The sequence below is a fragment of the Gopherus flavomarginatus genome, chromosome 5 (assembly GCF_025201925.1).
Source record: "Gopherus flavomarginatus isolate rGopFla2 chromosome 5, rGopFla2.mat.asm, whole genome shotgun sequence".
NCBI classification, from domain to species: Eukaryota; Metazoa; Chordata; order Testudines; family Testudinidae; genus Gopherus; species Gopherus flavomarginatus.
The window spans coordinates 74,560,218-74,587,718 of record NC_066621.1 but is presented as its reverse complement, the minus strand read 5'-3'; the positions used below and the strand labels follow the sequence as shown (position 1 = coordinate 74,587,718).

Sequence of the window (27,501 nt, the reverse complement as noted above, 5' to 3'; positions counted from 1 at the left end):
AATGTGTGGGAAATATTTATGTGAGGGGGTGATGCTGTAGACAAAACATGATACTTTAAAGGGGTGTGCTGACATAATGAAGCAAGTCATATTTGGCACAATAGACATTCTACTATGTGGGTGACATCAGAGAACCACATGACAGGGACGATGTGTGGGAGCCACACCTTGGAGAAGGTATATCAGGTGCTGCGGTGGTTGTCCTGGGAAAGTGACATGAGGGCACCCCACGGGTGAGTGGCAACGTGGATATCAGATGTGGGGCTGGGGTTATGTCTGGGTGGGCCCTGAGCTTGCCCTAAGTTTTGACTTGTGGTTGCCATGCATCTGAGGGGTCTAACATGTGTCTTCCACGAATGGGAGGGAGGGAACCGAGGGCCCGGCCCTGCCTGAGGCCCTGCCCCCGCCTTGAGTGACTCCACTGTGTGCGAGTGGGGAGGGTTACCCCGCTTCAGGCCCCGCCCACTCCTGGAAAACTCCTCCCGTGATTGGCAGCGCCCGGGATGGGGCGGTAACCAGGAAGCGGGGCAGGAAGCTGGACTCGGCCGGAGGAAGTGGGAGTCCTGGGCCGTGTCCTGAGCAGCTGGCATGGAGGGGGGCGGCGGGGCCGGCTCTGCGGTGAGGGGGGGGAGGCGCAGGGAAGAGGGGGCGGGATCCCCTCACTGGCTCGGCTGCGGAGAGGAGCCGCTGCGGAGCGAAGGGGTGGCCGCGGATGGAGGAGCGGCCTTGGAGGGGCCTGGGGTCAGCGAGATGGGCGGTGGTGCAGCTGGGGAGGGGAGGCCCGGCCCGGCCCGGCCCGGCCCGCCCCGCCCCGCCCCTCCCGGGGGGGAGATGCTGGCTTGGTTCCCCTCCCCACCCCCCGAGGCTTTGGTTCCCCTCGTATGGACAGTGCTGGGGGGCTCATCTCAGCAGCGCGGGAGGGGGCAGGCTGCTCTGCTGTCCCTTTCCCAGCCGGACTGAGGTTTCATTAGAGACAGGCACCTGTCTGCCTGCCCCACGGGGGGAAGCAAACGCACCAGTACAGCTCCGTGCCCACCTCCTGCATCCGTTCACGGTGTACCGGCCCTAGCGCTGTTACTGATGTCCGCCTCCGGCGCTGGTGGTCAGTTGAAGGGGAGGTAGCAATAGTGTGTTCCACGTTGCTCCCGCCTCTTACCTTTCTGTAGCTTTTTTGTATTCCGTCCCAGCCTCTTTCCCTCTTTCACTCAGTTGTTCAGGTAAAAGGATGAGAGAACCAGCACATGGCCTCAGTCCTTGCAGGGAAGTTCACAGAAATTTGGAATGTGTGTGTTATCTTGGACCAGATTAGACAGATTAGAGTAGGGATGCACTTGGAAACAGAATTTTCTACAGCTAATGAAAAATATCATCCCAGCCAATCCCAAAGATGGAGACTTGTAATGAAAAGTATTGTGAGTTAGCAACGCCATACTCATTTAGGACTGACAAACAGATCGTGCTATGAATAATAACTTTTTCCTTCTCGAAGCAGATTTAATCATATTGTCAAACAACTAAATGTTTACACACCTAAATTAAAGTGATCCAATTTTGAAGATTCTGCAGGTGCTCAGCAACTGTGGAAATCAGGTCACTTTATTTAGATGCCTAAATATGTATTTAACTGCCTAAGTGTAAGCACCTAAGTTTCAAAATCTTAGCCTGTTTGTGCAGGAATATTCTCCAATTATTGAAATGCAATCTTCTCTGGAAGAAAAAACAGCAACTAATTTTCACAGTAGGTTTTAGGAAGGGAAGTGAAAAAATGAATACGCTTGTCACTTTCATTAGGAAATGAGTTCAATATATGATATTTTTATAACTGTGCTTTTGCTTGCTTGTTGGTTGGTTCTGCATGACAACACAAAGTTATACCCTGTTAGTATAAACTTTGAAACCATTGTGTTAGAGTAGCTTTATTGTAAACAGATCCCTTTTTTTGCTTAGACATAATCCTGCAAGGTGCGGAGTGCCCTTCAGGTTTGAGCCCAGAGTACCTGAAACTATTATTTGTGTCATGCTACTCACCCCCAAAATGTTATTGGCTTCATTGAGAGCTTTGGACACCCAAGAAATGCAGAATCAGTGCCTTAATTGATGAATGTTAATGATGTCTTTAAATTTATTTATTTGTTTATATTGCTGTAGTGTTCTCCTCACCCCCAGGTATGTTGAGTGCTTTCTACATAGGGAAGACACAAACCTTTCCCCAAAGAGTGTCTAATTTAAATAATACTTGTTGGTAAATATTTTCATTGTTAACCCACAGTGTAAACATCACAGCCATAGCCCCCATCAACCTCAAGCACGGAATTGGCATATCATCCATAAAGATCAATCAAAAATACAAGCAGCATTTCCACTTGTGGAGGACTACAGTAGCTGTGATATTGTCAAAGCTACACAGTAAGTCAGTTGTGTATTCTATTTTGTATTGCATAAGGGAATTTAAATTGAAAGCCATTTGTAATATTTATTTCTTAACAGCAGAATATGTAATTCCCCTCACTCCCCGTTAAATAATATCAGAAAGCGAACTGTGAAACCATGCTCTATGATGTTTTTTAATCATAAGCAATATAAAAATAGCTGTGGGTAAACCAGATTACAGAGTAGCAGCCGTGTTAAGTCTTGTATCCGCAAAAAAGAGCAGGAGTACTTGTGGCACCTTAGAGACTAACAAATTTATTTGAGCATAAGCTTTCGTGGGCTAAAGCCCTCTTCATTGGATGCATTAGTATCAGATTAGTATCAGTTGGTGTAAGGTTGTATGTGTCAACTAATTTAGGGCTCAGTCCAGCACCTATCCTTGATCAGGAAAGATTTCCACTGAACACAATAGGAAATTCTGCCTGAGTAGGAACTGCTGGATCAGGCCCTTAATGGGAGATTTTTATTTATTTATTTTTTAAATATGTGAAAACCTCTAAATTAGAAAATACTAAAGAATCATAAGTAAAACTGAATATTTTTCTTACCTGAGATATGGCATATTGGAGCGGTGCAAGGAATTGGTGGAAGCAGGATATGATGTCAGACAACCAGACAAAGAAAATGTGACACTTCTTCATTGGGCAGCAATAAACAACAGACTGGATCTTGTAAAGTAAGCTGTAGTATCTGTGTCCATATGACCATGTAGATATAAATAAATAATTTCGGCAGAATATTTTTCTTGTCTTTCATGTTCACTTCTGTTATATTTCATAACCAAGTGAAACCAATAGCATATACTGTGTTAATATACTTACCTATATCCAGTCTGCATAGATTATGCCACTGAAATGGTATAGTATTACTATTTACTTTCTTTTAATGTGAATTTGTGCAATACATGAAATCCAGTGTGTTACTGAACACCCAGGTTTCAGTTACAAAATAAAATTTTAAAATATTCATTTGAAATGAACATCTCCAAATTTTTATCTGTCAATACCTTAATAGATATTTCAGATGGGAGTTCTTACTTTCTGGAACTTCGAGGTGCTTCCCTGGAGTAGCTGAGAAAGAGAGGGCAATTGAAACCAATTCTTTCTAAACAGTAAAATAGAGAATTAACGCTCAACTTTCAATATAGATTTCACATTTTGAAGTCCAATCCTACATAGAAATGGAAGGGGCTCAGTGCATTGCGGGATTTAACCTGTGATATGCAATTTTAAGTACATTAAATAGTATATATCCGTCTTTTTGCTATCTGTAAGGGCTTGGCTACGTGATGCATTAGGATGCACCAGCTAGGGTGTAAATTCTAGTGCACACCAGTATATTGCTCCCTAGCTGACTAATGTAAACCTGGCTGGTGTGCACTAAAATTTCCCTTCTGCATGTTAACATAGTGCTATTTGAATCAGGACTACAGTGCACACTAGGGAACTTTTAGTGCACACTAGCAGTGTCAACCTGAGCCAATTAATGCATGACACGCTGGTATACGTTAGAATTTACGCATCTCTGGTGTGCACTAACACACCATGTAGACAAGCCTTAAAAGATGAGATCCATGCAGACGAACAGCCGTTGACTTCGGTGGGGCTCAGCACAAATGTGAGAGTCCACACATGAAGCAGTTTGAAGGACTGAAATCTAAGGATCCAATCAGCAAGTACTTAAGCATTTGCTTGATTTCACTATCAAGAATGCGCAGGGCAGATTTTAATTGGGGGAAGAAGGTGTGGAACTAATAAATTGCATAGCATACAAATTTCAGTAGTGTACTGCTTGATGTCGTAAGTGCATTGCTAATTACTGTATTTCTTTAAATGCAGCATCTTTTCCAAGCAGCATTTGTTACAGTAAAAGTGTCTGTGTGTTTGCCTGTCCAGTGAAAGTGTCATTATTACAACAATAATCATTAGTAGGGCAGTCTGTTCTTTAAGTATTAGTTTTTCATCTATCTCTTATTTACTCAACCGTTTTATTTTATTGCTGTTACACAGGTTTTATATTTCCAAAGGCGCAATAGTGGATCAACTAGGTGGAGATTTAAATTCAACTCCGCTTCACTGGGCCATTAGGTATGGTACTTATAGATGCCAGTTATACTTCTGTCGATATTAAATAATACAGTACATTTGCTGTTTGTTTATCAGTTAGTATCTTAATCCTAGTTAGTTCTGCATTTCTTTTATTTAGAAACAAAGAGTTTGTAGCTTGTATGTGTGTATTAGCACACAGACCTGTCCTCAGATACCCAGGTGCATACCATTGTGGAGCTTGAAAAATAAGTTACTATTTAGTTATGTATTGTTATCACGTACATCCATGTTTTGGGCCTATGCTATGGATGGAGCAATACTAATATTCAGAACTTGTGTCTGAGGTCTAACGGGCCAATAGGATTTTTTAATTTGTATTACCTTAATAATATGATTGAAAATTCCTCCTAATGCCTGTTAAGACACAGGCCAATGCTTCTGAAGATAAGTTAGCTGGCCACGTTATACCCAAGACTACCCAGGGTGCAACATGGCCAAGTAACACTGTTTCAAATGTGTTAGCTGCATTTAAGGGAGGAGCCCAGGCTTCATCTTGACCAACTTAGCATGTATTAAAGGCACTGTGCCTGTACTAGACTTCTAAAAATGTGTGAGTTAGCATGTTAGCTAAATCAGCTGGGTTTAACATAATTTAAGAACATACCCTTTTTGCCTGTCAAGACAGGACTTCAGTAAGATGGCCAGGAAAGGAAATGGAGTGCTTGTCTACACAGAAAAATTAACTGAAATAGCTCTCTGTGTGGATACTCTTATTCCAGAATGAGTGTCTTTTGCTGGGTTTATCTTAATCCATTTTGAAATAAATGTGTCCACACCGGGAACTATTCCTGAATAGCTGTTTCACTTTTAATTCATATCCTACCTTACTCTGAAGTAAATTTCAAGTGTTAGACTAGCCCTTAGTACAATTTTCAGTAGCTCAAACTTGTGGTCAAAAGTTAGATTTCCCATATCTGGAGATACGATTCTGGTTTAAATAACCAAATTGAAATGTTCCATAGATGCATTAAGTACAAATGAGAATAAAGTATTAATGATTGTGTAAGCAAAAGATATAGACTTCTTGGAGTGACTGATACATTGTATTAATATACAAGGGATGTTTTATTTCACGTTTATTAACCGTATTAATTTAAATGCTAGGATTTTCCACACAGTCAGCAAAGTAAATTCTTAGTAAATATTCAGCACTGTTCCAAAAGTTTAATTTTAATGATTGGTTAAATATACTTTTAGTTTACTTTTAGTTTACATAGTTTAAGTTAAACTTAACAAGTTTCTTTAAAGCTTTCCCTGTTGTTTTCCATGTTATTGGATGGTCGGTCAGTCAGTCTCAAAGATTCTTTTAGTGTGAATTTGAATTGAGCTCTTCATAACTTCTTGTTGTGTCTACATGTTAAAGATTTCTGAAAAAGATTTCATATTTATTTTCAGGCAAGGGCATTTATCTATGGTAATATTGTTGTTAAAATGTGGAGCAGACCCAGCCCTTATTGATGGTGAAGGATACAGCGGCATTCACTTAGCAGTGGTCTTTCAGCATATGCCTATAATAGCTTATCTCATATCAAAAGGCCAGGTATGTTTTAGTTATGCAGCAAATATCCCAAATGTTGTTTCTTACCTAGTTGTCTCTTTTGCTAATACATTTTTATCTATATTGGGTTTTGTTTTTTAAATGAAAAAAGAACCTTATAGAGAAGCAGTTTTTAAGCAAATATTCACTATGACAAGTTCAAAGAGATACATAGTAATGCCTTTCCTGCTTTTTTACCTCTTTCTGTCTTTTTAGAAGTCAAAATACATAAGCAATCCTGTCCAGCATTGTGCAAACCTATAGTGCAATATGACTGGCATTTAAGTCCAATAACTGACAATATATCCTTGAAACACATCCTAATATTTCATTTTCCAGTTAATAACTGGAACTCTGTAACAGTCTGTTATTTGAAGCTCACAAAACACATGATTTTTCAATATTTTCTCATCATCTCTCAACTCTTTTTAAAACTTCACCACTATGTACCTGTGGCAAGCTAAATTTAAAGGTAGATATGAGACAGTGTAAGAGAGAATATTTTTGCTGGATAACATTGTGATCCGACCAGCGGTGTCACGCAGGGCTGCCTAGAAAACTTTGGTCCCAATCCTGCAAGCCCTTAAATGTGTGTAACTTAGCTCGTGTGAGTAGTCATACTGAAGTTAATACGTTTAATCTTGTGAGTAAAATTAGGCATGTGTGTAAGTGCTTGCAGTATTGGACCCTTTGCTCAGATAATATTTTGCAATAACATTATGCAATCTGATAAACACATTTTCTCTCTATCCTAGAGCCCATTGTAGTAAAATAATTGTAACCTGTGGAGTCTAGGTATAGATGGTATATGTCACAAACATGCTTAAGAAGGCTCTTCTGCTACCTCAATTGCTGTGAAAATCTTCTGGACATTAAAAAAAAAAAAAACCGTTTAACTCAATCTATATTATATGTCATTTTTGTATATGAACCTTAATTCTTGCTTTCAAAATGTGAATGTGTAATTCTAGTAGGCCTACCTGTATATGAGAAGGGAGAAAATAACAGAGGGAAAGAGATCAGTGAACAAGTAGTAGAAAATTGATTATTTCCTTATTTGCTATAGCCGACTTCCTTTTCTATACTGCATACTGATTACTAGTTCACACGCCCCGCCAACCTCTCCTTACACATAGGCAGAAAACTAGTGAAGAATTTTCTCTTGAATTATTCTTGTTGGAATCTACCTACCTGTACTAAAAGAAACTACATACAAGAATTGAGAGAAAGAAAGAGGAAAGGAATTCCTTGTAAAGTGAGTTCCACGTTCTCAGCTGATGTAAATTGGCCTAGCTTCACTGACTTTAGTAGAATTATGTCAGTTTGCACCAGCTGACTATCTGGCAGAGTATCTTTTATTTTCTGAAATCTATGAATAATTTTATATCTATAATCTCAATATCTTTTCATACTCAGAGTGTAGACACAACAGATTTCAGCGGACAAACGCCTCTTATGCTGTCAGCACAGAAAGTAATTGGGTAAGTAATGAACAACTAAAAAGTTACCAGTCCTCTTTCACCCAGATAACTCATCAGCTTTTTAGAATAATGAAATACATCACTTTTTATCAGAGGTTACAAATGCCAAAAATTTCGCCCCAGAACACATTATTTCAGCTGATTGGTAGATCCTTAAAAAAAAGAGAGGAAAAAAAAGAAGAGGGTGAAGGGGGAAGGTATCATGGAAGTAGTGTGTCCGTAAATACAACTTGTGAGCACCTCTATGAATCTGTATTCATTTCTTATTTATGAAGACTCCTGCTTTCTGCACTAGTACTGATTGTCTTCAAATGCCAGCACCTATAAACCATCTCCCACAATCCAGAAAAATAGGTGAAAGTAGGATCACAGGAGGAAAAAGGCAGAGGCCTAGGCTAGTACAAAGTCAATTTGATACTCTGGAAAAGCTGCACATATAGCTTATACTTACTAGCATTCAAACAGTGAGGTATTTGAGACATTTGTCACATATTTGGGAGTAAAACTTGACATTGGTCTGATATATCAGCCTCACTTGCAACACCTAAAAACGAAGATCTCTTCCCCTACTTCCTTGATACGAAAACTATCGGAAAAACTCCTGGGGAACAGATCCTTCAGTCCTATGTACATCTTTATTGTCCCTGGTGTTTGCTCCAGCTGAATACCCGTCTAAACATGCAGCCACCACACTCAACTTGTTGATACTCCTGCTATTAGCTGTTTGAACTATACACTGATCTCCAGACTGTATGTGCTAGTTCACATAGCTCCACCAGACCTTCGACAAGATGCCATTACTGTTAGCTCTTCCTGGAGAGCTGTGACAGATGAAACCAACTTAATACGTCTCCAGCTGACTGATTGCCCTATTCTCAGTTAGGAAACAAAACACAGCACCAACTCAAAGGCCTGCTCATATTCAGGGCAGAAATCTCACTCCCGTGGACTGGAAAGATCATCTATGGTGTCATACTCAGCACCCCTTTGCTACAGTATCTCACCTGCTTCTGGATAAGAGCATGACTGGCCTGTTTCCATACACAGATGATGCCACCAAGGAGCTGAAAAGTATGTTCTCACAGAGTGGAAGCATTGGTGGGAAATTTACTTAAACACTAAATAAATTTGGGAGTCCATTGCTGCATCTGCCTTCTTGTCCACTTGACTGCAGATTCGGGACCAGGCTCAACAAGACTACGCTCTGGCTTGTCCAGAGTTGCCGTACCTGTACACTGGCTTAACTTGGTTTCATCGCCATGCTGTGATTATGAGGCAGTATTGCAGACAACAACTCGTGGTGGAAGAATAATCAACCTGACATCTCAAGGGTGGTTTACAATTTCTAGCCTCCCCAATAGAGAGGCTATCCTGTGATTGTGAAATCTGGACATAAAGCTTTGACGTTTACATACGAGAGAAGTATGGGGCAGCATATTTTAGAGAAATAGCTACTGAGAGGTCATGAATTCTAATCCTGACTCTGTTACTGACTAGCTGCGTAATCCTAGGCAAGTCACTATCCTAAAATGAGAATAGACACATGATGGTGTGAAGATTAATTTAGTTTATAAAGTGTTTTAAAAATGTGTTTATCTCTAATCTAAGTTCTCTTCTGTTTGCTAACTGGTCTGTATATCCCGTTTATTTTCATCTAGACCAGAACCAACTGGATTTCTTTTAAAGTTTAATCCTTCTCTCAGTGCTGTAGACAAAATTCAGAAGAATACTGCATTGCATTGGGCAGTTACAGCAGGAAATGTTAATGCTGTAGAGCTGCTGCTGGATGCTGGATCTAATTTGGATATAAAAAATGTCAAGGTACAATTTTTTAAATTCCATTTCATTCTGTGTAGTACAACAATGTGAAATTACTTCAGAAAACAATCTGAGGGCTCTGTCTAATCCTGTTTCAGGTAGTTGGGACCTTGATGTCCATTATAATGGGAATCTGAATATGACCATACCAGTTGGCATTCTTATTCAGTTTTTCTAAAATGTAGATGGGGATTTGTTTTTATATGGTGCAGAGGTTGAATACACACATTCATGGCTATGTTACTTCAACAGACACCCATGTCCTTTTATCTTAGGCAAGCCACTTTACATTTCTGCCTCATTTTCCTGAGCTATAAAATGTGGATAATAATACTTACCTCCGAGGGAAATTGTGAGGAATAGCTTCTAAGGCAGAGATTTTTCAAAGGTGGCTAGTAATTTTTGGGTGTCCTCTCTGAGACCCTTAAAGGAACCTGACTTTCATAAGTGTTGGACATCTTCCCTCTGAAAACACAAACCCTTTTAAGATGGCCTCGCTGCTCTTTTTCACATGCTAGCTCGAGCAGAACTAGTGCATGTCTGCCTACCCACACTGGGAAGCATATGATATCTTCCTTCATTTTCATGTGAGAATCCTACATCCTTATTTATACGTTTCTTGTCTTGCCCTTGTGGTTGGGAATGCAAAATTTCTTTACCTTGACTTTGCTAGAACTTCAGATTATTGCGTCTCCTCAGAAACCGTACAACTGATAATTCAGATTTGTTAGCCCTGAAAACATTTGCAATCAAAATTATTGCATTTCTGCAGTTAACCTGCCACTGGTAACTTAAATTAGTTTGAAAAATAAACATCCACCAAATAATTCCATTTTTCTGTTACTTCTCGGTGGTTATTTAAATGTAGAAGAAAAGTAAACTTTAATTTCTATTTTTAAAGGGAGAAACACCGCTTGACCTTGCTCACCAAATTCAAAATCGCTTGATTATTCAGATGCTAACTCAAGAAGAAAAAATGAGAATCAGAAAAAATTCCAGGTTACTCAGGATCTTAGCAAAATATGAGGTATTTTCTTTCATATAGGAACAATTCATGGACTACAGCAGTGGACATTTTTACATATATATATTAATGTATATGACTTATGTTCTAATCTTGCCTCCGTTTAAGCTAGGAGTGAGCAAACTACAGCCCACAAGCTGGATCCGGCCCCTCAGGGCTATGGATCTGGCCCGTAGGATTGCCCCCCATGGCACTGTGGGCCCAACACCGCTCTCAGAAGCAGCCCCCAGGCAGGGGAGGGGCAGAGGGCTACGTGTGCATTGCCCTTGCCTCCAAGCACTGCCCCTGACAGCTCCCATTGGCTGGGAATGAGGAACCGCAGCCAATGGGAACTTCAGAGGAGGTACCTGGAGGTTCAGCAAGGGCAGCGCATGCAGAGCCCTCTGCCAGGAGCCGCAGCGCTTCCTGGAGCAGCGTGGGGCCAGGGACAAGGCAGGCAGGCAGGGAGCCTGCCCTGGTCCTGATGTGAGCTGCTATCACTACCCCGGAGCCACTTTAGGTAAGCGGCGCCAGGCCAGAGCTCAAATCCCTCCTGCACCCCACCCCCCAACTCCCTGCCTTAAGTCCATTGCCTGCACCCCAACCCCCATGCTGACACCCTGCACCCCCTGCCTTGAGCCCCCTGCCACACCCTGCACCTCTCCTGCACCCCAACCCCTGCCCTGAGCCCCCTCCTGCACTCTGCACCCCTCCTGCACCCAACCCCCTTCCCTGCCCCAATTCCTTGCCCTGAGCCCCTTTCTGCACACCATACCCCTCCCACACCCTGCACTCCCTCCTGCACCCCAACCCCCTGCCCTGCATACAATTTCCCCACACAAATGTGGCCCTCAACCGAAAAAGTTTGCCCACCCCTGGTTTAAGCCATTGAGAAGAGTACTGAGTTTGTTAGTCATTTAGGCCTAAATTTTCAAGTGACTTTTGAGGGGGGTGGCCCCTCAATTTCAAGGAGCCCAATTTAAGACATCTAGAAGGAGTCAGGATTTTAAGTGGTCTAAAGTTGGGTAGCTAGAAATTGAAACACCCCAAATCTCTATCAGCTTTTGAAAATGTAGGCCTATGTCCTTATTCTTGTATGAATATTGTATAATGGTCCAGCACACTTCTGTATCTGTTTTGGGGTTTTGTTTAGTCATAGCATATAAATGTTTTTAAAGTAAATTAGACATGTGTAGCAAGATCCATGGTAGACTTGATGAAATCTTAGGCTCGTATTCTAGTAAGCTAATTGAGGTAAAACTAAAGGAGTTCCTTCAGTACACTTTTAGGATGATGCAAAACCATCTGTTAGTTTTTTTTTCAGGTTTAGCAATGATTTATTTTCTATATGGAAAAAAACACCTGATTTCAAAATGTAGCATGAGAATTTTTTGAGATATACAATAGGAAATTAATATTTGTTTAAATTCTAATACCTTTCATTGGGTGTGATGGTAGACCTTTTCTCAAATAATGTGGTTAATAAAGAGCTGGAGGTTTTTATAATTGAAGAATGATTGCAATTTAATTTGTAGTTTTCTATTTATTAGAAAAATAGTACACTTACAGTTCCTATGGCACAGTTTTTTTAAGAGAAACTTCTGAAACAAGTAATATTCTGTAGCAGTTGAAGCATTTGGTTTAAGAAGTTAAAAATAGTCTTGGAACAGAGTTAGAAAACAGATTGAAGAAGAGATGGGTTGTAGAGAAAAAATGTAATAAAAATATAGTGATATTGCTTTCCCGCTTGTTTTGTTTGTCTTCAGGGAATTCTTTCTTTGCCTTTGAACTCCCATTAATTTTTGGATCTTGCGTTTGCTGTGTCATGTGCTGTTTTGTACTTTGTGTAATATTTTAGATATCATGTTGTAACAGTAATCATTTTGTTAGTTTTTCCTGCTGTCGTTGTCTTCCTTGACACTGATGTGGGCTATAGGATACATAATGGACTTAAATTCCGATTCTTGGCTTTTGAAAGGAAGTCTGCTTCTCTTCATATTTTTCGGGATGAGTCTGCTTACAAGGTTTGTGCACTTAGATTTTCTGTGCATGTATTTATATAAGAATTATTTTTTTATGTCTCATACAATATTCCCTTCAGAGGGTTTTATAAGTTCACTTTAGCTGGAAGTAAATTAACTGGTTAAAAATCATTATTTCCTGCTTAGGTTTTTTTGTTTTGTTTTTAAAGAATCCTGTGGTTAAATGTTTATCAAAACAATTACAGAAAGTAACGAAGTTACAAATGCAAAAAACTGTTTAATCTCCCAGTAACAGTAAATGTAAGTGGTAGATAAGAATTGTTCAGACATACTGTTCCATTTTAAATGAATGACACACACGAAAAGAAATTAAACATAAATATTGTTGAGGGTCTGATTTTGCTACATGCTGAGCTTATCCTCTAACAGTAATTACAAAAATGTATGTTAGCTTAACCTTTTTTCTCCTTGGGGATAAAAACCTGTATTGTGTTTGAGAAATTTTCCTCCCCCATATCATCACCCCCAACCTCTAATCAACTGCAACACCTTGCAAGTAGTGTCTGTTGAAATGATTCTGGTACTGCCCTTGTGTAGGAGTTAGCATAGACTGTACACTTTGCATGTTAGAGTATTCATCAATACAGAAGCCAATTCTGTTGTCATTGTTTTAGATTGGAACACAGTGTCCTTCAGGACACTTCCTTTACAAAGCAGCACTGCAAGTGGCAATGCCATAGAAGGCCACAAAAGCTTTTTGAGCAGTAGTTTATAATTCAGTTTAAATGAAGACTTAAAATGAACATGAGTAAAGCCTTTATAATACATTTTTAAATATTTGACTGTGAATTGGTATGGCTTAGAAATAGATGTTTATTTCTAATGTCTTCCAGGCAATTTGTGGAGCTCAAGAACCTAAAATATTTACCAGCAATTTTCATGCTAAGTTGTGTTTTTTGGCTGTCTATGACGTGGTTTGTCTGGTTCCTGCCTGATATCCTTTATACTCAAGGAGTGAAATGCCAAATAAATTTAGGCCCCAATCCTGCAAATATGTATGCTTTTGCTACTAATGTGTAAGTGTATGTAGGATTGGTGTTTTGCCTCCGTTAGGAAGGGATGATGTAATTTTGAACTACTTTATCCAAAGGCTATCAGTGGACAGAAATTGAGGTTTACATGATTAGAGAGTAATTGCTAAATATAATACAGGTTTTCCTTTCAGGCGATAGTTGATAGCATTGAGATTGAGCTTTTCAAGCTTTATCCATTGTATTCAAATATTCCTTTAAATAGAGATATTAGCTGAGTAAAAATGTATAAAAAGCTTTTGTTTATTATCACTTTTAAATTACATTTTGCCTGCATGGTACAATGTCTTTTGAATAACATCTACCTTTAGTAAGCTTCAATTTCACTTATGCATTTATTTTTGAGGTTGTTAGAGGGGATACAATAACCTGTTCTGTGTGATTGCCAATAACGAACATATATTTGTTATAAAAAATAGCTTTCTCACCTTTTGGAGGTTACATTGAGCACCAGGAGATGGAATTCTGCTTTCCTGTGATTAAACTTAAGCAGTGTCATCAGATAACAAGTGGATTTAAATGTGAAGGCACAAAAGTAGATTTTTTTTTTAAATGTTTTGTTGAATACAAATTAGTGTATGCCATTTTTAAACCCAATTTTCCCTCCAGGTTAGTTCCTCATGTGGCCACCTACCTTGCAGATCAAGGCTCTGATCAAGCACAGTGTTCAGACACATGCTTAGATGCCTTCTGGATTGGGGCTCAGATAAATAAAAAGTAAATGACATCTCCACACTCTAAAAGGATAGTGATTCAGAACTCTTTTTGCTGCTGCTTTATCGTTTTTATAAAAAACAGAACTTCAAAAGTTTCCTGCCTTCGTATACATTCAGGGGTTGAGCTGCATTCTCTGTGTGTGGTACATGGCTTTTCTTTAACATACTTCAATTCTTATAACAGGATATGATTGATAGTGTGTAAAACGATGTACAAGTGTTGTTGCATTCACTATCCTGTATTCTGCTTTGTCGTTACACAGAGGGCTTTATCTTTTAGTTTTGTAAAACATTTCCATTAAAACAGAAGGCCTTTAGGTAGATATTTGTAACTGAAAATAATTTCTGTATTAAACCAGCAGTAATATATTCCTATATTAAGTAGCATTACATTTTTAATTACTTCATCCCTTAAGTGGCATTTTCTTTTGCACTATTTCTAATGAGATCTCCTTAATGTGATTATCAGGATTAATTTCTGTGTTGGGTATATTCCATGTGGGAATGCATATATATATTTGTCTCACTTGTAAGTAAGTTATTTGTTCTTACTGCAGTGTGTAAATGTGGAATTTGAGTTTCTGGCTGTACTTAAAGACTCAAATTTAAATGATTTATGCTTTGTTTCTGGACTTAAAAATTAAAACCCTTAACTGGTTGTGCATTAGGAATAGTGAACAAAATGAACACAGAAAGGCCTGACCAGTACTGGAGAAGTGGTGGGCAAGTAGGTCCCATTCCTTTCTTTCCCCCATCCTCTTACATGTCCGTATTTCCTTTTTGGGAGTGCCCACAGATCCAGGAGTGTGGTATAAATGTTTTGACTGATAGAGCCAAACTCTTTGGACATACTTATACATGTTTGTTGAACCTTTCCCATACACTTTGCTAAACTCCCAACTATTATGTTCTGGATTTGCTCCCCCAAATCTACAAAACAGAAGCGGATGCAGAGTATTAACAATATCCACAAGGAAATACAGCACCATATGGGCTCACAAGAGAATGTCCTGCAATTTCATCATGACTAAACATGATACAAGCTATGGAAGAGATTACATCTTAAAACACAAAATATCAATATTTGTTAGAGTAACATTTTTGGTTTTAGCCATTGAGTTACCTCATTGTATTTGTAATATGCAAGAGAGAACAACTTTGAGTTAAAAGTGCATGGTGCTGTACCTAGAAAGATATCAGTCTTAACTTGGTGTGATTTGTTTAGGTGCCCTTCTCTGCCCTCCTTCCTCTCTTCCCTCCCACCCCCAACCAGTGTATAAATGTTTATAATAGAGGAGTGTAAAAATTCTGTATATAATGCACATGTATCTTCCTTTATATAAAAGCTTTACACCTGTTAGTGTAACAGTAGTGCAGCAAACATATATATACATAACAATACTATACCTAAAACCGGTGTACCTACTGTATATTTTGTACAGTATATATTTAAATGTAAATATCATTAAATTGGTCAGTCATGGGGTTGAAATAGAAAAAGGTCAAATACCAGATCAAATCAGGAGTTCATCTAGTCCAGGATCTTGAGTTGTAACAGAATGCTGATAGGATTTTCTTTTTCCATCCTATAAATGTCTTTCGTTTTGAGGGTGATTGTAAGTAGAATTATTGTCAGTTGGTCTGTGATATCCTCCATTAGTGGATGTCATCTTAGCATATGTGGATGTCATCTTAGCATATGTTCCTTCTTACTGTCATTCCTTTTATGCAGTATTCCGTACTGGTGGAGAAGGGATGTGATTCACGTTCACGTTCCAGGGTGTAATCAAAGGCAAGAATCTGAACACTGTAGGAGAGGAAAAACGAGATCTTTGGTCCTGAATTTGTCTTGTAAGTTATAACTAGTGATAGTAAATCTCTAGAACTACACTGAACAAAACAGTAAAGCCCTTGTTGTGTGAGAGCCTATGGGAGTACAAAGAGTATAGTAATACAAAAAGTGAAATCCATCCTTTTTCGTTATTAGTGAAATATTTGTAAAATTTCAATGATGCAGTGCGAGTTAATTTTGAAGTATAAATAATTGTTTGTAAGGACAAAATGTTGTCGATAAATTTATGTAAAACAATATTCCTTAACCTGAATATTACATTTAGCAGACACAATTTTCCAGATCCCCTTCATCCTCAGTATGATGGGTCTTCTCTACTATTTCTACAAAACATGGAGAACAGATCCTGGATACATTAAGATTTCCGAAGAAGAAAGAAGAAAGGTATTTTATCTCAACAAAACAACTTAAAATATACCACAGTATAATGTGTTTGTTCATTTGTTTTTTCTGTGATTTTATATTTAAACAGTAATATTTCCTTTAGTCTTCAAAGAGATTTGTTTTAACACTTAGTACCATAAGTGGCAGCTAATACTTTCCTATTTTTATATATTGTAAATTATTTCTCTTATCACTGCTTTCTTAAAAAAATAACTTCCTCTCTACGTCATCTCACATAGATATCCTTGTCTGTTGAAGTTTGAAATGCAGCTGAATTCTACGCTGGTTTCACCCGATAAAACGCTATTGGTGTTGTCTGTAGTATAAATTAATAGAGAACTTGTCCCACAAACTGTGACACTCTCTTGTGGTTTCCATATGTTTATAATGTATTATGCATGTTGGTATTTCCAAGTTATATTGATGCTCGGCACTAGGGTTGCTATAAACTTTGTTAAGAGCACTTTCATGATCTTGTTGAACATTATGGAAACCTGGGAAAAGTAATGGAGCAATTGTTACCCAATTGCATTTACGACGCAGGGGCAAGAAGTTGCTATGCAATTAACAGGTAGCTTACTATGCTCCACTTTATGGTCACTTGGGATTGTGGGGGGAACACCACATGTGGCAGCCTCTGCCCTCATTATCTGTCAGAAAGAAGTACTACTAACTGCATGAGAGGTACTTTTTAAAAATTGAGAATAGTTCTAATATATATTATATGAATTGTTTTAACTATTCTGAACAAGCACTACTTCACACACAAAAAAAATAAAAAACAATGTCCTGCATGCTTGGGGTACTAGAGGACTAAATCAGATAGGTCTCTTCCATCTTGCATTTCCTTGAATCTGTGTACCTTTCTTTGTCTACGCCAGGAAATAACTTAGCTTCATTTCAGTGTAAATTATTTTGATTGCCTGTCTTTAATAATAATAATAATAATACTTGACACTTGAAAAGGACTCGTCATCTTGATAGTATTTAAGAAGTCCCTGATCTTCCTGACACCCCTGGAAAAATTAGATAAATAGAATTGTAAAATAACTTGTGTCTTTCAGAGTATTGTTACTCTTGCAGAAGCTGGCCACTTGGATTTCAGAACATTTTGCACATCATGTCTTGTAAGTGAGGTTTTTATTGCATGTTTCATGTATATTACTCCTTATTTGCTGGACAGGGCATTATGTGCATAGTTCTCTGAATAAGAGGATTATATTTTTGTTCTTATCCTTTGGGTCTGACTTTAGTATTACTTGTCACATGAATGAGGACTGCAGTCTCAGTGCCTTTAACCTTATTTCAGATAATCCTTTAAACTACTATAGATAGTTGTAGTTGTCCTATAAAAGGAAAAATGCATAATTTTGTCATTTAAATTATGTTGAAAAGTTTGGTCTATAATGGGAACTACATTTTTTTAAATGTAGAGCAAAAATAAGTGGTTTACATGATTTATGCATGTAATGAATTACTGCATTTTCCCTTTCTGCTTTCAACTAGATAAAAAAGCCTTTGAGATCCATGCATTGCATTGCTTGCAACTCATGTACTGCTAGATATGACCAACATAGTTTGTGGATTGGACAATGCATAGGTGAGTTTTTGTTTATTTTAGCATACTTGGAGACACCTTGTGCTAATCTCCTGAAGGACAGCACCTAATATCACAATCTAGTTAACTTCTGTGATTGATAGATGAATAGGTATTGACAGTGACAGCCAGTGAGATCTGTATCCAGCCCTTCTCCTTTGTTGTGTGGTCTCTGAAATTAAGCCATTAAGGTCAGGGAGCTAAAATGGTTCCTTTGGGGCACTGAGCACTATCATTAGGAAGGAAATGGAGAAAAAGATAGACAGGCTTGAATTGTTATGGACCTTAAAGCTGCAGGACTTTTAAAGCATATGTTTTGGTTATTGTAACTTTACTTGTAAATTGGAAAGGTAAGCATTTAGAATTTCCACTTCACTGTGTGAGGTATACAAAGTTATTTGTTAGACTGAAGTAATTCTGATGTATAGCTTTGAACATCTTTACAATCAAGATTTAAAGAGAGATTATAGTTTGTGTAATACAATACCCAAGTCAATTTTGTCTTTTACATGTGAGTTCATAATGCTAAAGAACACAGAGCTCGGATAGCTAAATTAAATAGCAGTAGTACAGTTTTACTGTTTTATAATGAGGTGATTATCTTGAGCTAGAACAGAGCTGGGGTTGCTAGTTATGGCTAGCTCCAAATACAGACTAAATACTTGTCACCTTTGTCATTAGTTCCGTTGATGTAACTGGGATTACTAGCGTGAGAAAGTTGGGAAGGAATTAGGTCAACTGTGGTAAAATGTACTGAGCATGGTGGAAGGGATAGTCAGAACTTTCTTTGAATGAGGTTGAATATCTTTCTACTTCTATTAACTTTGGGAAAATACTAATGGTGTTAAGATACACAATGAAAAGTATTTTCTTCACTGTCCCAAATACAGGTGTTGGCAACCATTATTATTTCATCTTGTTTCTGCTCTTCCTAACTATGGTTGGAGTCTGGATGGTATATGGAACTCTTCTCTGTACGTATTTATACATTTCATTTAATTTCATTTTCAAGGAGCTATTGCATACTGTATTCATTTTCTAGCATTTCATATATTGTCATTTTGTGGCTCAATCCTCATCTTGGTTGTGCAGGAACAATCAGCATATCTGAACTCATGATCAAGATTTTGGTAAAATTTTTGTCTAGTATTAACAGTTCTAAAATTATATCTTTTTAAAAGGTATTGCTGTAGAGATCCACATTTTTAGGAAATGTGACATCAGAAGAGAAGTTGAGATTATACTAGAAACAAAATTCAAGAGGTGTAAGGAATAAAAGTGTGTGTGTACGCTAGTCGCCTTGTACTCTTCTGCCTGCAGTAGAAAATATGGTCCTGAATATATTATCACAGACACTTATTGATCTTATGGTTATTGGGGAAAAGTCTGTATTAAAGACTAGTGCCAAGAGCATCTTTAAAAATGTAGTGGTAGTTTCAAAGAAGAGCAAATTATTTTCCTGCAGCTGTTGCTCCCAGGAAGCATCCTGCATCTATTTCATACACAGCCACTTTCCTGAGAGATGTGATTTGTGGGTTCAATTTACAGTATGTACATCTTTGGTTAAAAAAATAAAGCTGGTAAATTATGAAACATGTTTAATCTCCTTGGAGCTCACAAGTTCTTCTCTGACTGGAGGATTCAGAAATTTTTTTATGAACTAAAAGCCCTTATGGTGTGACCTTCTGAGTGTGAATTGCGATATTAACATTAAAGAAAAATCCAGACAAGGAGTTGGCCTTTGTGTTCTGCATAATGTTGTATGAAAATGAGGAATACTAACACATAGGGAAGTAAAGTAGGTATATGACAGTGTAAGAAATGAGGCCTTATCTTGAACGCTTATCGTGCACCTCAATGAGAGCCTTGAGTGGGCAAGAATGTAGGGTTCTCCTAAAGTGAACATTGCATTTGATCCAAAACCAGGGGAGGCTCTTAGCTGTCTAAATCCTAAAACTAACTTAAATCTAAGATTTCAGTGAGACTTAAGCATGTTCTTAAAGTTAAGTACATAATTGTTTTGCTGAATTGAAGCCAAAAAAACAAACTTGCCTAGTTTGTTAGATTTTTATAGATAATAGCACGTAACCCAGGCTGTAGATGTCTGAGACTTCAAAAAAAAAAAAAAATCCATTTCATCTCTCTCTAACTTTAGGTGAAGCACTGCTTTGCCCCTGGCATTGATTGAAGGTGTTCTCCATTAGCTTCATTTTTATTTCCTTGGATTTGTAAATGCAAACAAAAAGGTGATTGTCACAAACTGTAGATGCTTTTAATTATTATTTAAACCCTGTGAAGTAGTAGTCATTGCCTTGCAGTATCATTTATTTAATTTTATAAAAACTCTTAGGTCCATCCAATGCACAGGGTACCCATTCTATGAAATAAAAATGCACATAATAACAATACAATAAAGGTCTGTTTATCCCATCTTGGCAGACTGATCTTCACAGGTCGTTATGATGTTTGTAGGACAGGAGCTTCAATTCACATTTATCTTTAGTTTAAATTGGCTCATTGGGAGGTATCCTGAATAAGTGGACCATACTACTGCAGTATATTGCATAGTGTGTAATAAATTAACTTGCTGTGATTTCTGATACCAACTGTAATTTGCTAAATGTGTATGCTGCATGCAGTATGCATTCAGTAACTGCATCTGTATTGTTTTTGTAAGTGGTAACATACTAGAAGTCTTGTTTCTAGGGGAGTTTGTAATGTTCGGTTCCATGCTAGGATGTCTTAATCTATTCTTAGGTAGTTCATTACTTTTTTTAGTAAAGGCTAACTTTACTCATTCTCAGATTGGTCAGAACATTGTGCAACAACTTACCGGCAAGATGGAGCGTGGACTTACTTTACACAGATAGTGTCTTGTTCTCCATGGGTTTTGTACATCTTTACACTAGTGTGTTTTCATACTTCATGGGCTTCGTTGATGCTAATTATTCAGCTTTATCAGGTACTTTTTTGCTTCATTTATATGCTTTTCTTAAGGACTTCTGAATTTTAAAAATTTCCTTGACAGACGTGTCTTATCAAAGGCCTTATGTTGCACCGGGAGAGAGATCGCTTGATCATTATCTGTTAGGTTCACTGCCTCTGGGGCACCTGGCATTGGCCACTGTTGGTAGACAGGATACTGGGCTGGATGGACCTTTGGTCTGACCCAGTATGACTGTTCTTATGTCCTTATGTTCATACACAAAGTGCTGTCAGATGCAGGAGAGAGCGCATAGTCAGCCTTCCTTGACCCATCAGTATCACGTTTCAGTGATGTGGAAGGATGACCCATACCTTAAACCCCCAGGGCTGAACCTTTGGTTCCATGGCTATTTGTGCAGAGATCATTTAAGATATTCAGTCTGAATAGATTCTCAAAATCAAACCTTTTAACAGAAGTCTGCTGTTTATAGTTTTTCTTTTTTTTACGCAAATCAAAAATATTTACGGGAAATTGTTAAGAAATAAAGTAGTTTTTGCAGGAAAAGAATCTAAGTGACATATAGAACTGGTGTCAATTTCTAAAAATATTGAGTCAATTTCTAAAAATATTGTATGGTTGATCATTTTGCCAAGTAGTGTAATTAGTGCTGAACTGAGAAATGTGTTTTAGCTCAGCAGTGCTTCATTAATCCATTAAAATCCAATTAAGATAAAAATATATGACCCTGGCTCTACCCTGATTAGCAGTATCAAGAATTTAAAAAAAAAAAAAAACACCTTGCTTTTCAAAGATTCATAACTCTGCTTACTATACGGAATTGTTCCAGGCTGGTAGTTTTGTCCAAAAAACGGATTTCTTTTACCAGTGTTCAGAAAACTAGGGTCTGCTGTATATATATCTGCATATGTTAAAGAAATTTATTGAGCTAAAATTATTTTTTAATTAGTTTCCTAGGTTTCTTCAGAAACCACTGGTCTATGTATGTTTAAAAATAGATTAGACTATATTAAAGGATATTAATTAAACATTTTTTACACTGTGGAGAAATATTTGGAAACAGCCAGAATATTTACAGTCAACTTCTCTGCTGTGCACACAGTAGCTTGTCAACCTATATTACATAATGACTTCTAGTAAGATATTTGTTGAGGTTGCCCAGCAGCCAGGTAATAATTTGTAAATATCTCTGTGACCTAACATACAGTGTTACACAACAGAAAAGGCAATGGGAAATTATAGGCAAAAATACTTAAATGTAAAAATGCAGTTGAGGAAACTTGAAAACTGTCCTCTTCTTGCTCTCTTGTGCCAAAGTATTGCTGCACATTGTTCTTGCAAGGAGATGTCTTCAGTGGTGTAATAGATCTTTTCCCATCTCTGTATTCTGAGTGGTAACGTCATGCATTTTCACCTCTGCAAATATCTAGGCACAATGAACCAATTAAGGATCTTGGATTTGGCATTAACACTCCCAACTTCTTGGTTTCTATCACTGCCTTAGTGGCATGTTTGTAAATAATGTATACCGTAACTTCTTTGTGTTAAATATGCAGAAAACATTAGTTATTCATATTAAATTCTTTGGTGCCTCCATTATTTTAACTGCTTTAACATATCCACATTTCAACTGTCTCCTTCCCTCCACCGCATCCACCTTGAAGATTGCATTTCTGGGCTTGACCTCACATGAGAGACTAAACCTCATGATACAGAGCAAGTGTTCTAAGCATGCTGTTTCTCTCAGGAAAACTCCATATAAGTAAGTATTTTTGGTAAGAGAATTATTTCTAAGGAAATAGGATTAATCATTTTTTGATAATATGTTTAACTACTTTGTATGTGCCAAAGAAAAGTTAGTTTACTAGGTGTTTGCTGAATATGCCTCTTCTTCTGAGTTAGGCAAAGGGGATGGAATCTGATCCACACCAGGGAACTCTCCAGCAAGGGAGATGAGTGATTCCAGTGGGTGAAGTGCCAGAATAGTCAGCTACTGTGGAACCCTTCTGTACAGGGCTGCAGGGAGGAGATATAGCCAAAGTATACCTCTTCCTCGATATAACGCGACCCGATATAAATCAAATTTGGATATAACGTGGGAAAGCAGTGCTCAGGGGAGGCAGGGGGCCTGCGCATTCCGATTGATCAAAGCGAGTTCAATATAACATGGTTTCACCTATAACGCGGTAAGATTTTTTGACTCCCGAGGACAGCGTTATATCAGGATAGAGGTGTATCTGATTCTCCTCAGCAGACAGACACTCTTTGGGGATAGTTGTCCACTATTTATAGGTTAGAGAAATCCCATGGGGGCTCTAACCCTACCCCACGGCCAAGCAGAGAATCAGAGTGACATAACCATCTACTGTAAAACTTGGCATAAGAGAGAATCTGGCCCTCAAGGATTTCCGTTGAAGTAGAAATCTTTACTTTCTCACTATCTTTGTGGTGGTGGTGGCTGTGATAGCACTTACTGAATTCTCCTTTTTGTTTTGTTTTTTTTGTTTTTTTTTACATTTAAGTGTAATATGGGCTGGAAAGGCTCTGTGAAAATATAATAGATTCGGCTATTTAGGGGGAAAATGTGTTTATTTTTTCCATTTCTTCTGCAAGAGCTCTCCTTGTCAGCTTTGTGCTTGAAATGCTCTTTAGTGTACCATATTTGCTGTGTCGGCCCTCTTCTTTTAAGTTTATTAATAGATACTTCTCTGACTTCCAGTCACGGATGCTTCCAGAATCTTGCAGACTTTTTTCAATGCAGTTGCTTTGGTATGTTCAAGCCCAACGTAGTCGACTGGACTAAACAATATACTCTAACATTACATCCAGCAAAAGGTAAAAACATTCACTCTGTATGAAGAAAAGCAACATCAAATTCTTAGAGCTAAGCTGAAAGCTAAATAAAACTGGATATTCTTTATATTGTTTGCAAGTTATTCTGAAACTCTCTTGCCTTAATTTTTTATATTGTTACTATTGTTTAAATAGTAAAGTTAAGTGATCATAAATTACAGCAAAACAGGTGTGAATTGCTGTGGTGGTTTTGTATGTACTTTCAACTGAAACAATTTGAAATTTCATATAACTATGAGATGTCACTCAAAATATATTTTTATGAGAGATTTTTATACAGCACTCCAGAATTTTTATTTAATATCTTTTGATCAATTTTTCAGAGTCATGTGTCTACAAAGAACACATTTGTTAAGGGAAATAAAATATTGTTAACATTTTTGAATGGGCTATTTCAAAAAGTTTTTTTAACACTAGTTTGTATTTTTGATAACTTATTTGTCTTTATACTATGTAAATCTGTACAGAATCACTGTTTAGACTTACTGTTTGCCTTCACATTAAATAAATTAGCTTTCATGCTTATATTGATTTTTTTTTAAATATTCAAGGGAAAGTATGAAACTTACATATTTACAAATCATTAAACATAACAGCAGCAAAGACCTATCTTGCTACTTTAAACATCTAACAAGAATTGATCGGAAGAATCAATCTTGCACTCGTTTATACCAGTGTCACTTGGAAATGGATAGCTCAACCACTAGTAGGTATGTGACCAAAACCTAATGGTACAGGCATAAGATTGTTTCACATTATTTCAGACTGCAAGCATAGGGCTGCCATAGTCCCAAGTGATATTCTTGTGCCCTTGATAAATTTAAAGGGATTAATACTATATTTGGAGAATATATAGTCTAATGTGAGTCACTTTTCAGAGACATCAAATGTGCTTCACACAGCATGAGCCCACTGTGTCCTACTGGAAGGTTTATGTTGCAGTAGAGAAAAACAAAAGTGACATTTATGGAGATAGGGAGGAAAAAAGCCCAGACTCAGAGCAATAAGCTGAGGAAATTCAAAATATGATCTATTACTAGCAGGTTAGCAGTAAAATGGAATGAAATAGAAGCAGAGAATTCTCAGTTTCAATATAGGTATAGTTTGTTTAGCCTGGTGAAGTAAGTGAGTGCATTGAGTGTTATAGAGTACAAAACGGGAGCAAAATAATGTAACCAAGCATAGCATAAAAGCAGGATCTACAGTTTATTGTATCTGGAGAAATCTACAATGACAAAACTAGATTTAACATCCACTTTGATTTTACCATGTTTTATGAAAATTTGGCTTCCAGTTCAAGAAGTCTGTCTTTTACTCCCTTTCTCTTTTACTCAGGAGGACGGAGCTGAAATTATCAGCTATTATGACAGATTAGAATGTGCCTTTTAAAAAATCTTTCCTCCCATACCATAGCACCACCATAACATCAGAATGTATTTCACTAAGGAATTAGGATAAACAATATGGGCAAGATTCTGCTTTGTTGGAGTGGTATAAATCCAAAACACCTTCCTATGCCCCCTTACCTAGGATAATAAGCTCTTAGTGGCAAAGTCCACAGAGCTATTATGACCTCATTTTTTTTAACAAGATAAGTAGTAGTATAAGAAATACTATTATTCACAAACACGTTAGAATTTAGCAAAATATTAGGCTCTTTTTCAGTGTAGAATAAACTTAAATCCATTTGTCAGAATGGATTTTCTAGCTACTGCAATAATTTCTTAAGAAATAAGCTTACAAATCTCTCCAGTGAGGTTGGAGAAGCAGAAGTTTTTTTAAAATGCCCTAGGTTCTTATCAATGCATCACTGTTTTACTTAGCAAACAATCAATCTGTGGCATCAACAGAAGTGTGAAATGTGTCTGATTATAGATAGTTTCACTCTTTCTTTTCCACTTGAGTGAGGCCACCAAACCCAATTCCTTTAGGACCAAAATTCTTTGCATAGCAAACTGCAAAAGAAAGGGAGAAAGAAGTTAGTAATTAATATTTTGAGTATTTTTATGTAGTAAGTAATACTAAAAAACCTCATTTATAATTGGAAATCACAGTAAATAAAGTACAATGGCCAGGAAGACTGTAAGAATAAAATAAACATGGATTCTCTTTCTCAGGCACATCTACTACTCTGACAATGCAACCTGGTTCACTGAGATAGACAAACTTGTTAGCTCTGTCTGAAGTCAAGTCATGCTCCTCTAAGAATAATGTTCATACTTTTTATAAGTATTAGAGGCAATTCTAACTCATGCGAATGCTTTTTGTTTGCAGAGCATGTGGAAATAAATATATGGGCTGGGATTTTTAAAAGGGCCAAAGGGAATTCCTATTGAATTCTCTGTTAGGCGTCTTTGACAATCCTAGCCTAGAACATTGACATAAAATTCTTCAGACCCTTTTCAGACTATTTAAAGGTGGATTGACTCTGTGGACTTGCATGATCTGAGAGAGAAATCCAAAATAAATCCATTATTTTCAGTGCTGTTAGCATATTTGTGAAGATCTTAGATTCCCAGTGTAACGTTCCTTGGAAAGAATCTCAACTAAGATCATGATCCTATAATGAGAAGCTTGTGGGCAGACACCTGTGTCCTTGTGGAAACCTACTGAAGTCAGTGAAGACCAGTTCAGATGCAGGGGTTTCCCCACACAAATCATTTTGCAGGATCAATATGATCTTAGTGGAGAGAGGTCTCAAACTTGAGAAGACTTAATATTTATGATAGAAGCTATAGATTAATTTGCTTTTTAAATTCACTCCCAATAAGTGATGAAACTGTGGTGTTGCTATGGGATTGTACAAATTATAGATCCTTCTTTAAAGCAAAGAAAGGGGGTGAAATAAATATACTTTCCCAAGTTCAGGTGTCTAACAAAGATAGGTGGTGATGCCTACACTTTGTCCGAGTAGAGCAGTCTTAGAAGAATATCTTCAGCCATATAGCAGAAATATCTCATAAGTAGATTGTACTTACCTTTACAGTAGATTTCTCCATCCTTGTCTGTAACATTTGTAGATTCTAGGCTCTTTCCACAAATAGCACAACGGAAGCAAGTCTTATGCCAAGGCTGAGAAAGAAGGCAGAGACATGACATTATACATGACAAAAAAATCATACCTAGATGATATCAAGTAGCTAGTATGAAATTTGGACAAGCAACATATAAAGGGCTATAGCTTTATATTTTCTTTGGATGAAAAGACTGAAATTATGTTTAATTTTCATTTCATCTCAGTAGCATGTTCCATTTTAGTCACAATAGGTCACTATGCTGATTTTTGTCACTGCACCCTATCCTAATATGTGACTCCTAATGACCTTAGTAACTGAGATGTCTCAGCACTTGAATCAGACCCCATGGGCTTTACAGCAAGTGCATGTTAGCCATTGCTTCAAACTTTTAAACTGCAGAGAATTTTCAATGAATGATCCTAGAACAGCAGTTCCCAAACTGGGATCCACAAAGTGGTAGCAGGTTACATGACACTGACTTCTTTTTTTCCAGCTACACAATCATTAAATAAAGGCTTAAAAAATAAACAAGCATTTACTCTTGCTAGCACAGGGATGTTAGGGAGAGGAAATGGCTCCTGCAATAGTGCACAGTAACGAGGGGCCACCAAACACAATTAAGATGTGGAAGTTTGAGAACACTTATCCCAAAGAATGAGTTCGCAACCTGAGGATTGTGAACAGATTT

General features: G+C 37.7%; 2 protein-coding genes across 2 annotated transcripts in view; one reads left to right on the top strand and one right to left on the bottom strand.

Moving 5' to 3' along the window:
• The first annotated feature begins 512 nt into the window (after window positions 1-512).
• On the top strand, window positions 513-24,321 carry ZDHHC13 (zinc finger DHHC-type palmitoyltransferase 13). The gene is made up of 17 exons (XM_050955353.1): window positions 513-618; window positions 2,270-2,406; window positions 2,984-3,106; window positions 4,440-4,517; window positions 5,934-6,078; window positions 7,492-7,556; window positions 9,215-9,377; window positions 10,276-10,401; window positions 12,268-12,401; window positions 13,253-13,355; window positions 16,280-16,402; window positions 17,467-17,529; window positions 17,909-18,002; window positions 18,890-18,973; window positions 20,804-20,961; window positions 22,608-22,705; window positions 23,663-24,321. The coding sequence occupies exons 1-17, from the start codon at window positions 589-591 to the stop codon at window positions 23,799-23,801; spliced, it is 1,863 nt and encodes a 620-aa protein (XP_050811310.1). The 5' UTR covers window positions 513-588; the 3' UTR covers window positions 23,802-24,321.
• Window positions 24,322-24,983: 662 nt separating this feature from the next.
• Window positions 24,984-27,501, bottom strand: part of CSRP3 (cysteine and glycine rich protein 3) — a 28,605-nt gene continuing 26,087 nt past the window's right edge. Inside the window, exons 5-6 of the mRNA XM_050955539.1 lie at window positions 26,775-26,868; window positions 24,984-25,751 (exon numbers count right to left, since the gene is read on the bottom strand). Coding sequence (XP_050811496.1) covers window positions 25,678-25,751; window positions 26,775-26,868 — 168 coding nt within the window. The 3' untranslated portion in view covers window positions 24,984-25,677. The remainder of the gene's footprint in view (window positions 25,752-26,774; window positions 26,869-27,501) is intronic.

Coding starts and splice junctions, on each gene's coding strand:
- ZDHHC13 (XM_050955353.1), top strand. CDS start 589: ATGGAGGGGGGCGGCGGGGCCGGCTCTGCG. Junction 619..2,269: donor GCGGCGGGGCCGGCTCTGCG/GTGAGGGGGGGG, acceptor GTTAACCCACAG/TGTAAACATCACAGCCATAG. Junction 22,706..23,662: donor CTCAGGAAAACTCCATATAA/GTAAGTATTTTT, acceptor TCTGACTTCCAG/TCACGGATGCTTCCAGAATC.